Source organism: Toxorhynchites rutilus, chromosome 3 (genome assembly GCF_029784135.1).
Source record: "Toxorhynchites rutilus septentrionalis strain SRP chromosome 3, ASM2978413v1, whole genome shotgun sequence".
Taxonomy (NCBI): domain Eukaryota; kingdom Metazoa; phylum Arthropoda; class Insecta; order Diptera; family Culicidae; genus Toxorhynchites; species Toxorhynchites rutilus.
This window is the reverse complement of record NC_073746.1, coordinates 139,230,769-139,244,650: the sequence shown is the minus strand read 5'-3', so window position 1 is coordinate 139,244,650 and position 13,882 is coordinate 139,230,769. Positions and strand designations below refer to the sequence as shown.

At 40.5% G+C, this 13,882-nt stretch overlaps 1 protein-coding gene across 1 annotated transcript; it reads right to left on the bottom strand.

Moving 5' to 3' along the window:
• Positions 1-10,553: 10,553 nt before the first annotated feature.
• On the bottom strand, positions 10,554-13,288 carry LOC129775566 (TBC1 domain family member 23). Its single transcript, XM_055780445.1, has 2 exons — positions 13,003-13,288; positions 10,554-12,939 (listed from the first exon to the last, which is right to left on the bottom strand). Exons 1-2 carry the CDS (start codon positions 13,017-13,019, stop codon positions 10,875-10,877), a joined length of 2,082 nt encoding a protein of 693 aa, XP_055636420.1. The 5' UTR covers positions 13,020-13,288; the 3' UTR covers positions 10,554-10,874.
• Between the last annotated feature and the right edge of the window lie 594 nt (positions 13,289-13,882).

The following is a 13,882-nucleotide window of genomic DNA, read 5'->3' as shown; positions in this document are numbered from 1 at the left end:
GATATCGCTGCTGCAAAATGATCTGCCAGTTCCCCTTGGCATTAAAAATAACATGCAAGCGAAAGAGTTTATTTTAATGTTTTCTAACCATATAACACTGCCACCAGTTACATTTGGTTCTGTGATTTTTCAATCAAGTGCAATTAGCAGGAAAGCTTCTGAAGATTATTCCTCCCCATCAGTAGGATATTTTCAAATCCAATATTGGATGCATAAAACCTTGTACCTCCAACGTAACGCTCTCATTTTCGAAGTCCCTCAAATATTCATTTATTCATTCATTCAGAATGGATTTAGATTCAACTTCAAACAAATGATCACTAAATCAACTATAGTCCTACGTCACCATTGCAGTTATATCATTGATATAACCCACTTCCTGTTTTTAACATTAGAACCACCCATTTTTTTCAGTTTAGCTGATATAGGTAGGAACTTAATTTTAAGTATAATGTGAAGGGAATAATAACAGGCTTCGCTCTAGACTAAGGCAAGACTCGACAACTGGATCCCTACTCTTAAGGCGCGTCCACATTATGCCGAATGATGCCGATTGGCCTATACCAGGCGGCATATTCGGTTCGTTATGTAATGTGGACGCCCCATTGGGTGCACGAAGCCAAAGTCCCATCGGATGCACGAAGCCGTCACGAACACACGAAGCACTATGTCGTCAACGCTAATTTACTTCGTTTTGTTTTGGTTCGACTTTCTCGAACCGGACCCACTTGTTTCGGGTTGGGTTCGGTTTGATTCGAGTCGGTTTTCGGCACGTCGGCAAGCCCGGGCGGTACGTCCACATTTAGTCGGCTTTACCGGACGGCCAAGGCCGATTGGCGTAATGTGGATGTGTCTTTACTCTTCGACCAAGTGCGAGCAACAGAGATGCCGAATCAGTCGAGATGTCAAATTTCCAAATGAGATCAAGTTTCTGAAGGCTATTTTTTCACGTCCCTGTTTTCGTATCATATATTCTATGAATTGGATACATTAGGATAATGTAAAGCAAAATTGTTGCGTATTTCACAACAAATTGTATTTTTCTGTGATGCTTTATCATGAAAACTAGTGTGAGAGTATATACCATGAGTACATTATGTAGAAGTTTATTTTCAAATATTATTGGCAACCCTTTAGAAATGACCAATCCGCAAACCGGTCCGAATTCGACCCCCTATTGTCTGGTCTTGTCTTAGGTTTTAGAGACTAAACATTTGAACTTTATTGCTCTCTTCTGGCTCGAAACATTCGAAAAACAAGAACGCCAGTGTTTGATAACTATAAAACCAGATGAAAAACTTTCATTTATTAACAAAACCAACATCAATTTAGCATGAACTGCAGCGAGTTTAAAACTTGTTAAATCTATTTGGCTTGCTTTCGACCAAGCTACGGCATGTGTATTTTGTTCCACACAGAGAAAAGTGCCCGTTTTAGCCCTTAAAACTCTCAAACTGCTCATTAGTTGCGTTTACTTTTAATTTGATCACTCCCCATATATTTTCGATTGATTAGATAATCAAGCTAGAAAGTTCAGAATCTGAAGCCCCCAGTCAACCATGAGCCTGTTTCTAACTGTATTAATTCACGGATATAATTCGTTTTCGTCGCATAATTTGTCTAGAATTTATTTAGGTGATGACTATTCTATTTGTGTGAATCAATCTCAAAAACATAGATGAGCTAAAGAAAATAGAATAAATAATAAATTTCTTTCCTTAAAGCCCTGTGTTCACCTTGAACTCCTTCGATTTTCTTAGGAAGATCCAAGTGAGAATAAGACTAAATTTGGAATGAATCGTACGTCGCCAAATCCCACAAGGAGAGCCCAGTATTGATGAGGACTGCTCAAATCATCTTGGCTCGTAGATTTCGGCCATATTTTTCACCTCTACGCCTGATTTGTTTCGCCCGACCCAACGTAAAGGTCTCCCGGTATCGTTTGATCCTGACCACGTCGAGTTCTCAACGTGAGTTTGTAGAATTTTTGAAACACACTTTATCATGAAATTTTTATATTCAGTCTGAAGGAATGGTTGTAAGACAGAATCTGATAATATCCAAAGGCTCTAGAATTTTTAACAATCATTGAAGGATTATGTGAATATTCAATCTACAAACAGTCAGTAGTATGCTATCGGGTTATCTGTACAGTTCGTGCTGCCACTGGTGATGACCAAATCGAGAAAATAATCAATAATAATTCTTGGTATACGACACAAATTCACTATTGATACCTAAATCCTAACCATTCGACCACCGACAGATTTTGATATATTTAGCGCAAAGTTCTTTGCGTTCTCTTTGGTTGCTTGCAGACACGAAAATTATGATAACCTTCTCGCATACGGATTCTCCGAAAGGTACTTTAGTTAGAGTTGCGTTTTTCAGTGATTTTGTAGTCCAAGAGTCCCGGGTTGTCCTCAATTGTTCTCAATACCTTCAACCACAGCTTCCGATCGTAAGTTCTGTGGAACCTGCATCTGCCATTGGAAAAAGGATTGAGAGATCTTGAATCGATATTTGAAAGATCGATATCTTCTTTTCCGATTTCCGATTTTTCGGATCGATTTTTTCTATTCTAAAAAATCGCGAAAATCGATCTTTTCTTTTCGATCTTTCCAATCTTTTTGATCGCAGAAAAAGATTTGTAAATTTGTTTTCCAGTGAACTTTGATTTTAATCCCAGCAAAAACATCTTGAAAAAATTCATTAACATTGGATCCCTTTCAAAGTTGTCATATTAGTGGTCGTAAGCTTAGGAGAAGCAGTTTTGTATGTTTAGTCATTACAAAACAAGTGTACCATCACACCAGTGGAAATTGTGACGAGATGGATGGTGACATTTGGTCCAGCTGAAGCGTTCTTTTCTAGAACTGGGTCTACTACCAATATTTCGACTAAATACCAGACGTACGTCACGGTTGGATTCAACGGGATAGTCGTCAGCGTAGTTCTGGAAGAATGATTTGTTTTTGTGACCTTCATCTTGAGAATCAAATTGAAATGCGTTTGATGTTTTAATAGAAACTGAATGCTCAAGTTATGCTGGAGAGAAGCGAGCATGGAAATTTTCTTTTCAATCTGGCAACGAGTGATGAGTCGAAAATTTCTCATAGAGAGGACTCTACTGTGTAAGAAGAGGGATGTATCTAAATTCCAAAAAATCCCGCAACTTCCGATCCTTCATGTTTGGTGTGTCAATAACAACTGACAACAACGGTCATGAAGTTCGAAGACGCATAGTCAACGAAAGTCGCGCCTACTATGGCCTCTGCAAACCCTTAAGGTCCAACAAACACCGACCCCGTACGTACCATGCTCAAATCGCATATTCGACCGGTTGTCTCTATGGGAACGAATCATGGACGATGCTTGTGGAGAACATAAAACAATACACGGTGGTGTACAGGAAAACGGAGTATGGAGAAAGAGAATGAACCATGAACTGGCACAACTCTACGTCGAACCCAGCATCCAAAAAGATGCCAAGGTTGGACGAGTGCGTTGGATAGGGCATGTTGCAATATTACCGAACAGCGGCCCTGCAAAGATGGTATTCTCATCGAAGCCGATGGAAGCAAGAAGAAGAGGATCCCAGTGAGCATGGTAGTTGGCTCAGGTGGAGTAGGGCTTGGAGAAATTCGGTGCGGCCAGGAGTTACAGAACTACAGCTATGGAGTTCAGAAACTGGAGTGTGAAGAGTTTAGGTAAGCCTCATATAGGTCATACCGTTCGTGTAACAGGCACTGAAGGTTTGAGGTTGAAGTGTGAAGTTGATGGTATCACACTTCGAAGCTTCGTATGAGAGGAACGCAATTCTGGTTTCTGTAAACACAATATCCAAATAAAAAAATTAACCGTCGCTCAATTTTCCAACAGGGCGAATTTATTTATTATGTTGAATGACAAATGGCGCTGCGTACGCTTCATCGAATTTTCACCCACACATGCGGAAGTAACCTCAATCCGTCTAAAGCTAGGTGCATTGACGAGGTACTGGAAACCTTATCGAATAAGCACAATGAATTATTGAAATCCTTCAGATCAGACATGCTCGGATAGCAAAATGTTAATCACGCTTTTGTCATCAAACCAGATAAATTATCAGCTGGAGAACACGTGTATTGATTCAATGATTCGAATTAATATGTATGAATATATAGTTACAAGAGACGAAACAAAATAGGGAGCTCGATCAATTTTACTATCGAACAATGATTCAACGCAGCTAGGGCAACGTCATTCTACGATGTCGTTAGAAGTGCCAACAATTCATGGTCGGCATCTACGCGTAGGTAGGGGGTGAACGACTGCGATTACTACGACACAATCTACATAAGCAGCAAAAGGACGAATGAATTCACCTGCGAGAAGCTATCGAAAGCAACGCCAACACAGCCTTTGCTATTGCCAGGCTAAAACGCAATGCATTGTTATGGAAATCGATAGTGTAATTGCCTAGGAAATTCCAGATCCGTATACCGATCAACTACTCACCAGTATTCTGAAATACGATCGAGTCAGAATAGCTCGAACGGATCGCATTTTCATTCTGTAATCCTTTCGACTCATGTCCAATCAAGTTGTGATAATGTAATGATGCATGGCGATTTGACATAGACGACATTGAGCTCCGTGTTTTATTCTGTAAAAATAGTAACGGATTTTCAGGTGGAATGAAAACGCCTTTAAAACGAAAAATATTGATGGAAATTAGCTATACCTTTTCAAATATGTTTTGTATGTAACATAAAGGGTGTGTCACATCAAATTGCATCACGGAAAAAACGCTGTAGAAATTCGCCCAGTAGACCGATCTTTTGAAAATTTTAGACAGTAAAATAAAAACTATTAAACAACTTTTGGCATTTTCTTTTTATTCATACTTCGAGCCCAAGCCCGTATGCTCGCACCTTCCTCTTTACCCCTTCCATAAGGTTCTGTACAACGTCAGGTTGTAGTTTTTTTTTAACAGAAATCCATTTTCTCTTGAAGTCCGCCTCCGATTTGACAACTTTTGGGTTCTTCCGGAGGGCCTGCTTCATAATCGCCCAATATTTCTCTATTGGGCGAAGCTCCGGCGCGTTGGGCGGGTTCATTTCCTTTGGCACGAAGGTGACCCCGTTGGCTTCGTACCAATCCAACACGTCCTTTGAATAGTGGCACGAAGCGAGATCCGGCCAGAAGATGGTCGGGCACTCGTGCTGCTTCAATAGTGGTAGTAAGCGCTTCTGTATGCACTCCTTAAGGTAAACCTGCCCGTTTACCGTGCCGGTCATCACGAAGGGGGCGCTCCGCTTTCCGCAAGAGTAGATCGCTTGCCACACCATGTACTTTTTGGCAAACTTGGATAGTTTCTGCTTGCGAATCTCCTCCGGAACGCTGAATTTGTCCTCTGCGGAGAAGAACAACAGGCCCGGCAGCTGACGAAAGTCCGCTTTGACGTAGGTTTCGTTGTCCATTACCAGGAAATGCGGCTTCGTCAGCATTTCGGTGTACAGCTTCCGGGCTCGCGTCTTCCCCACCATGTTTTGCCTTTCGTCGCGGTTAGGAGCCTTCTGAACTCTGTATGTACGCAGGCCCTCCCGCTGCTTGGTCCGCTGGACGAATGAACTTGACAAATTCAGCTTATTGGCGACATCCCGGACCGAACTTCTCGGATCACGTCTAAACTGCTTAACTACGCGCTTGTGATCTTTTTCACTGACGGAGCATCCATTCTTACCGATGTCCCGATGTGACAACTCCGGATTCTCGAAATGAGTGCGCAGGATTAATTCACGACGCTCTTTTTCGTTCGACGACATTTTCCAAATTTACGAAAAATTGACAATGAAGCATGGCCAACGTGATCTATACACTCTTATCTGATTATAAGCTGAAGCTGAAGATATAATTCCTAAAAATTAAATTTCTACAGCGTTTTTTCCGTGATGCAATTTGATGTGACACACCCTTTAGTAACACATTTTCTGCAAGTGGGTATCGTGAACGAAACTTGTGTCTGATAATGTTTTTATATTATGGATAAAGTTTTAACGGAAATGTAGTTAAAAATATAGAATAAAAAAGTTGGATTAGGGTCAGGACTATGTCATCTTAGTATTCAAATAACATGAAGTAATAACCTTCATTCAAATGATAACAATGTAAAATTGCTCCACAACTTCTTTTTTCATCAAGACAAGGTTGCCACATTTCCATAGATCGATTTAATTTGAGTCGAACAGATTTTAGAATGCAAAAGTCGATTTCGTTTGAATCGTGGAATCCGATCGGCTTTCAAACCAATCGGATTCTGGAATACGAGTTAATGTTTGGAAGAAAATCACAAACATGATTCATGGCCCATGCAGATGGAAAACACGATCACAAGGGTAGGTGGATATCCAATCTAAAAACGAAGAAACGGACAACCCTTGACAAATATCAGTAAAGCAGACGTTGACGGACTGGAAATCGTTGGGTTGGGTTCATATTCAATGTTCATATTAATGTTGAGTTACGCTGTTCGGCGAAAAGTAGTAAATACAAATAAAAGTCCGTGGAAAAGGGAAGCAATATGGCTGTTTCAAATTTAGAAAATCGATGTAACTACTTCTCGATTGAATGACAATAACGAAATAATGCGCCAACAAATTTACCGGTACATCAGACCCAAAGAAGTTGTCTGTCATATCTTTGGATTCACAATTCATGAACGAGACCCAACAGTAATAAATTTGGCTGTCCATTCAGAAAACCTATTTTTCACTAACGAGACCGTAATTGAACAAAATTAATATTGATTTTCTTTATTTCATTTTCTACTTTAAGTGGGTATTCTAGTGTAGAGACAAGAATTTCGGACCTTTCTCCGAGCTCCGTAAAAATAAAAGAAAGAATATTTTTACCATCCATTATATCGTTATTTGTTCATCTATCTTTTAACAAAAAAACTAGAAGTGGGTTATATCTTTGATATAACCGCAAAGTGGACGTAGGACTAACGTTGACTTAGCAATAAATAAGTAACAAGCATATACATCTCAGACATTTCATCTCTTAGACATACCCCTTCTTTTAGCCGGAAAAGAATTATTAACGCTCAAAGGGGGCATCGATTCCTCCTCGAAAATACCCAGTGCAAATAGTACCCTCTCCCCAAGCCCCGACAACTGGAATAATCGTTGATCCGGAGCAGGATCACTAACGCTTGAGAAGGAATGGATTCCTCCTAGAAATTATACAGTAAAAATAAGGTCTTCTCCCAACATTTCCAACTTCCCAATAACGACGATCGATTGCAGCATTCGTAAACAAATATTGATATGAATATCCACTACACCATATCATATCGTTTTCTACACTATCAAATATATAGTCAATGGCACCCATCGGTATCGAATTATCATCGATACCTCGGTTTTCGCTAAATGGTCCGACTGCAGGGGAGAAATGGAATCAAAAAACGACAAACGGGAGAAAGAGATGCTGGAAGTTGAAAGGAAATTGGCAGAAAACTTCTGCATTTTATCATTCGAATAATGTGATTATCATACAACTTTTTTGCCAGAAAGAGATTATTAATGCTCAAAGGAGGAATCGAATCCTCCGAGGAAATATCCAGCGCAATTTAGAATCGACTATCGATTGCACAAATAATTTTATATCACAAACTATCACCAAATTCGTATTCTTCATTGTCAAATCCATAGTCAATGGCATCCATCTGTATCGAATTATCTTCGACATCACAATTTTCTCTAAATACTCCTTTCAGTACGGCTTGCAAAAACTTTCCTGAACTCTAATCCATCAAATTTGGTGTCCCTGAAAAGGGCCGCTGAATGTCCTTGGGTATGATGTGACGCGTTTTGCGTGGATAGCACATAAATTGGTATCTTCGAATGGGCCTCCTGCAGTGACATAACCGCGGAACTTTGGAAGCGCCAGTCGGTTTAAAGTCCTGAGCAATTCCACGAACCAAACGCTGCAAAGGTAGCTTGCGGATCAGCAATTCGGTCAACTTCTAATAGCGACGAATTTCACGCAAAGTTCCCGGTCGATAGCGATGTGGATTCTTCACGCTTAATGCGGCTGGTGCGCTTATCCGAGCTGCTTACGTGGATATGGATTTCATAATGAAGAATATGAAATATATGACATGATGTTGTGAATATATCCCCATATCGAAGAAATCACTTTGATGAAACTGTTTGCCGTTTGTCGTTTTTAATTGTTGGGAAAGGGCATTATTTTTGCTGAGTAAATTCCAAGAAAAAATCCATTCTTTCTTTAAGCGTGATTCATTCTGCTTCGGATCAACGGAACAGTATGATAATCATTTCATACAAAAGATAAAATGTCCAAGAGTTATATGGTTACGATTTATTGACTCGAAAAATTGTTTCAATAGCTTAATAAAAAGCTTTGAAAACAGGTTATTGAAATCATTCGTATCCGTATGTAGCGCGCTCACTTGGAAATCCATTAATCTTGTTGGAATGTCAGATGGGGAAGCTCACACTCACGTCCATGCATTATGCTGTACTCTTCCAATTAATTTCGTTTTTGCAAGCCGAACTGAAAAATTTTCAGTCGAGTTAACTCTCTTTTACAGTAATGCTTTTGAATCCGGACACTTTGCATTACATTCGATATCATACCACAGCCATATATAATTATTTTTCAGCAACGATGATTGCAACGAGAGTTCCGCGCGTGTATGTGTGTATGTGGCGGCTGCTTCGATGTCTCAAGCGGAACCCTTTGTGGCATCACTCTCCTCCTGATGGATTCACTTCTGGCCTAAGGTGCACAAACAGGCTCTTGGTGACACCGTTCATCAGTGCTTTCATGATAAATGACGTTAGTTTCACCACAACAGTTAAGCTCTAGCCTTGAGTAAGGCCCTTGGACAACTCTACTCTAACTCCTGCACTACACCTGCACTCTCATTGTCTTGAGAAAGGCGCTAGGTCCCTCGCCGTCCAGCTCGTCCAGCAACGATGTTGTCCAGTCGGTGTCCACACAAAGAATGAGAGTGGATTTCCGAGCGGCGCTCGATTATATACTGATTGGTGATTTCAATAGCCTGTTTTGAAAGCAATTTTAAGGCTATTGAAACAAGTTTTTGGATGAAAAAGTAACAAGTATATAACGCGTAGACATTTTATCTTTTGAATGAAGTGTTTATCATACAATTTCGTTCAGTTGTTTAAGAGCTATTAACGCTCAAAATCTCGGTCTCCGGCGTAACGCTTTCGTTTTCGAAACTTTGATTTTACACCCCGGTATAGAAATGAAAGACGTAGTCCTACGTCAAAACAAAAAAATGTACGGAGAAAAGATATTCATAACGAGAATAGTTATGAGCTGATGAAGTGAGAGGGTTAAAAAAAGTTGTACCATGGCGTACACGATTCCAGCCCTATCAGAAACAAAAAAATCGAACAGATTCTGAATCAGTAAAGATGCCGCTCCCGCATGAACCTCGGACAAGTCAAAAACATATTTTTGACAAAATGGAGGCCGTTTGAAAAACAAAATGCGGTTTAAAAGGTTTTTTTTACATTTCCCGATTTTTTAAAAACAGTAATATTTAAAAAGTATTATTTTTTAGAGGTTCATGCGATAGAGAGATACCTGTAGATTGTATCCATATAAATTCGACATGAATCGGTTCAGTAGAATTTGAGATATCGTGTACGCCAGTTCGAAAAAACTAGTTTCGAGAAAAACACGTTTGAAGTTCATCGTTATGGCCGTACCAGGTTAGATACCGCATCACTTAGATGGCTGTAATACTTTCTACATAGTTTTCAACAGTATTGATGATAAACTAATTGGTTTGAATGATTTTGGGAGTGATTTATCACGTTTCCCAGCTTTGGAATGAAGACAACTTTAACGAGTCTCCATGTGGAAGGGATGTGTTCTAGTATCAGACTTGCCTCAAGAATTTCGATCAGAGATGGAATAAGCTTTGATTATCCTTTTTGAATTAGGGCTGAAAAAATCCCATCTGCACCTGCGGACTTATATGGTTGAAAGGATCTCACTGCGTTTTCTACTCTGGCCCTCGTGAAAACCAATCGGGGTGATGGTTGGAATACATGGCGGAATGCAACTGAATGCTGTCCATCCTCCAAAAAATGTTCAAAATTAGATATGGGTTAAGAATCAACAATTATTCCAATTACGATTTGTCAAGCTTCCTTCCAAGAATAAGCATATCAATGTTAGGACTAAGCACTTTTTATTGATCGACACAAATTAGTAGAACTAACAATTACAAATGATTGTGTACTGGCTTAGGAAATCGAATCTCCGTGTTTCTATGAAACGAATAAAATAAAAGACGGAAACTCCAGCACACCTACAGATATACAAACATAGTTTTTTTTGCTTTCGAACTTTACAATCTTATGTATATTACGTTCAAAAGACTGGTGAGGTAATAATTTGCACAATCTCCAATACTACAGAACGGACGAAAATGAAAACAAATCAACATTATGCTATCGCAATTATAGGCTTCGGTTAGAACAGTTAAAATTGGCTCAGCGTAATTTCTAGAGTGATTGCACCTTCAAACACACGATTTATTATCAATTGATCTAAAACTTGACACCCAGTGAGGGGTTTCTTTTTTCTAAAATGCTTGCTTGCTTGCTCTCTTGTATTGAATTTATATTCTATTTAACTTTCGTTGGAGAACTTCTCGCTAAGGGCTGAGCGAGAGAATGCATGTGCTTCGGGGAGATCTTCAAGCGATAACAATTTGGTGCTCTTCCGCGCAGCTACGGACGGGTAACTAGAACTGTTTCTCTACAGGGGGAGGAAGGGGTGTGATTACATCAATTCGGGGCCCAATCCGGCGCTTAGGTTTAGATTTGCTTCATGATATGCTTTGATATCAGTGCTGTTGCTTCGCTGGCGTTAGGGATGAGGAATCGATCCATGTCGGTGACCACCAGGTTGTCTTCCTCCGGGTAACCGTACTTGAAGGTGATCAAATCTCTGTGGCGCTTTTTGGCGGTTATCTTAACAATACTTTCCAGCACGCGACGAACGATGACCCGAGCGGTGTCCTTGCGCTCGAGCTCCCGCAGCACAATTATATGGGATGGGGTGACCAACAGGTAACTGTCGTACATGTAACCGTTTAGATGAACTTCTTGGCACTTGAAGTAACGAATTATGTCCGGATTCTTAAGATATTCCTGGATCGAGACAAATTCGTCTGAAATGTCCAGGTTGGCCGCATTTTGGGACACCGAGGCATCACTGAACGGAGACAGACATTCGTCGTCCTGATCTTCGCCAATACTGAATACTGGAGCAACGTCACGATATCGCTTCCCGACGCGTTCATTTCTCGATACGTGTCTGTCCGCTGCTGGAACTGATTGGTTCGGGTTGGAGATGTAATCGATAAGTTTTCCTTTAACCTCGGCAGATTTTGATTTCATCACCGATGATAGCTTGCTGAACAGATCAATGGTAGATTTTCGTTCAGGCCCTTGCGCAGTAATATTGTTGTTTCGACGATTCGCTGCACGGTTTAGACTTCCATGATTGCTGTTGTTGTTGCGTGGACCATACTCGAGCTCATTTTTAGCACAAACCAAACACTTGTAAGGATCATGGTCTTCCAGGCAATCGATCATATTATTTCCAAAATATTCGTGAATTGCCTCGTACCCTCCAGTGAGCAGTGAAACGAATTTTGTACTCTTCTGTAGAAATGATGCCACAACCATGTGGGTGTACTGATCCTCCTCCAGCCGACCAGAACCAAGGAAACATAAGTGTTCGCCGCCAGCATTCGAGTTTGCTTCGATCGCATTCCTTTGGGACCTCAAAAGACCCTGTACCGCAGTTTGGAATGCCACTGGTTCCTGAAGCATTAGATTGCTATCCAAGTGGAACGCCGTGCACAGATGACCAGCGTTATACTGTTCAGCTGGTCGACAGTCAACTAGGAAGAATTTTACTCCATCCGGGTGGCTGCTATCGAGAGAGGCATTCTCGACAAGTTCATCCACAGAAATCGGTAGACAAAGCGCTTGTGATAAAACGTTCTCCAAAGGACTGCTGCTCTGGGTTCCGAAGAGCAGTTTCAGAAATTCACGCTTGAATGAAGCTGGGGTCTTCATCGAATAGTACTGCGCCAGCGAGCAAAAGTCCAACACATCTTCTGCGTCGATATTACACGGCATATGGACTAGAAAGTTGGTAAGTACCTCTTTGGAAGCACTCTTCATTTCGATGATCTGATCTCTCTCATTAATCAACACTATCAGACCCAAGAAAAACACCAAGAATGGATCCGACTGTTGCAGGTATAGATCCCACATGGACAATGTCACTTCCAGAGTACATGTAGAAGCGAACAAAGTCTGAAACCAACTCAGAGTGTACGTGTCCGGAGTTACCCGTTTCGTGTCTAGTATCGAACAAAGCTCCGGATCGTGGTACTGCATCAACAGCCTAAAAATGTGGAAAACATTCCCATTTTTGAAGCCTCCCTTCGGAATGTAAGTGTCGCGGATCGCCTCGAAAAGATTGTAAGTATCGGAGCGAATCAATTTCAGCGATAAGAGCGGCAGCAGCAGCTCAATCCATCCATTGTTCGATTCATAAACCAGGTTTCTATTCTTACAGTAGAATGTCAGAATCGACTCCAAATCTGCTACCACTGCAACTTTATCCTCTTCATCGTTTCCCAGTTTATCGACAAAACTGTGACAATCCTGGCGGAGCTGGTTTTGAAACGGCAAATCAAAGATCTCGTTGAACTGAGCCAGCTGATCCATACTGTTTCTCACGTTCAGGCAGACTTGCCACACATCTGGCCGAAGCGCTTCGGGAATCGATTTGCCCTGACATATCGCGTAGATATCATCAACCGTACAGTCGTCAAGCAAAGCCGATTCCAGCTCTATCAACCTGAAACAAAATCAAGAATTTCTTGCATCGCCCATCTCTCCTTATCAAGGTGACATTAGTTACCACTCATGGTCTTCCATGATAAAAAAAAATCACTAGGTTAGATAGTCAATTATTGTATGACGAAAGTCCTGCTTTATCTAGATCGTGACAACCAGAGCAAACAGCTGCGAATCCGTAGGCATCAAAAGAAACACATCTTCGCCCATGCAGGGAGCACCAAAACGACGTCCACAAATCTGTGATTCGAACAATTGCAGCTCAATGGAAATGTTTTTCAGCGAATCGAACTCGAAATTTTATTTACTTTACAGCTGTTGCGAGTCTTGCCAGCTCTGCGATTTTTAATACTTTGACAGCACGTTGCAGCGATGCCAGACGATTTTTAAAGTGATTTCATACAGCACGGAGAATTTTTTTTGTCATATTGAACAGATATGAAAACTGATAACTTAATTTTGTCATAGGACTAAGGTAGAAGTACCTATCATCGGAATAGTACCTATTATGGTAATACGAGTTAGTTTTTTATTACATTATTATTATTATTTTAAAACATATCTTATTCTGAAAGGCTCTAATATGATTTTTAAACATCAGAAATCTCTTCTTTGTCGATTTTGGTACTTGATTCCATGCGAAACATTGTTCTTTTGTTGAAAAATTCAGTTTGAAAATAGTGTGTCCCACTGATGCTTGCTTCTTAGCATTTTGCTAAGGAACATGCGGTCAAAAAGGTAGAACCATTCAAGTATTATGTCTCAAAACTTGAAGCTTTAAAATAATGTCTCATCTTCATGCGTTGGCTTTCCACAAAGTTACAGCGTTTCTGAAATCACTCAAAAACTTCGTCTTCGCGCTCCGTTTTTATAATTTTTGTCGAGTGTAGAATCAACGACATAGTATTGCATACAAGGAATAAGATTTAGAGGCATAGTTTTAT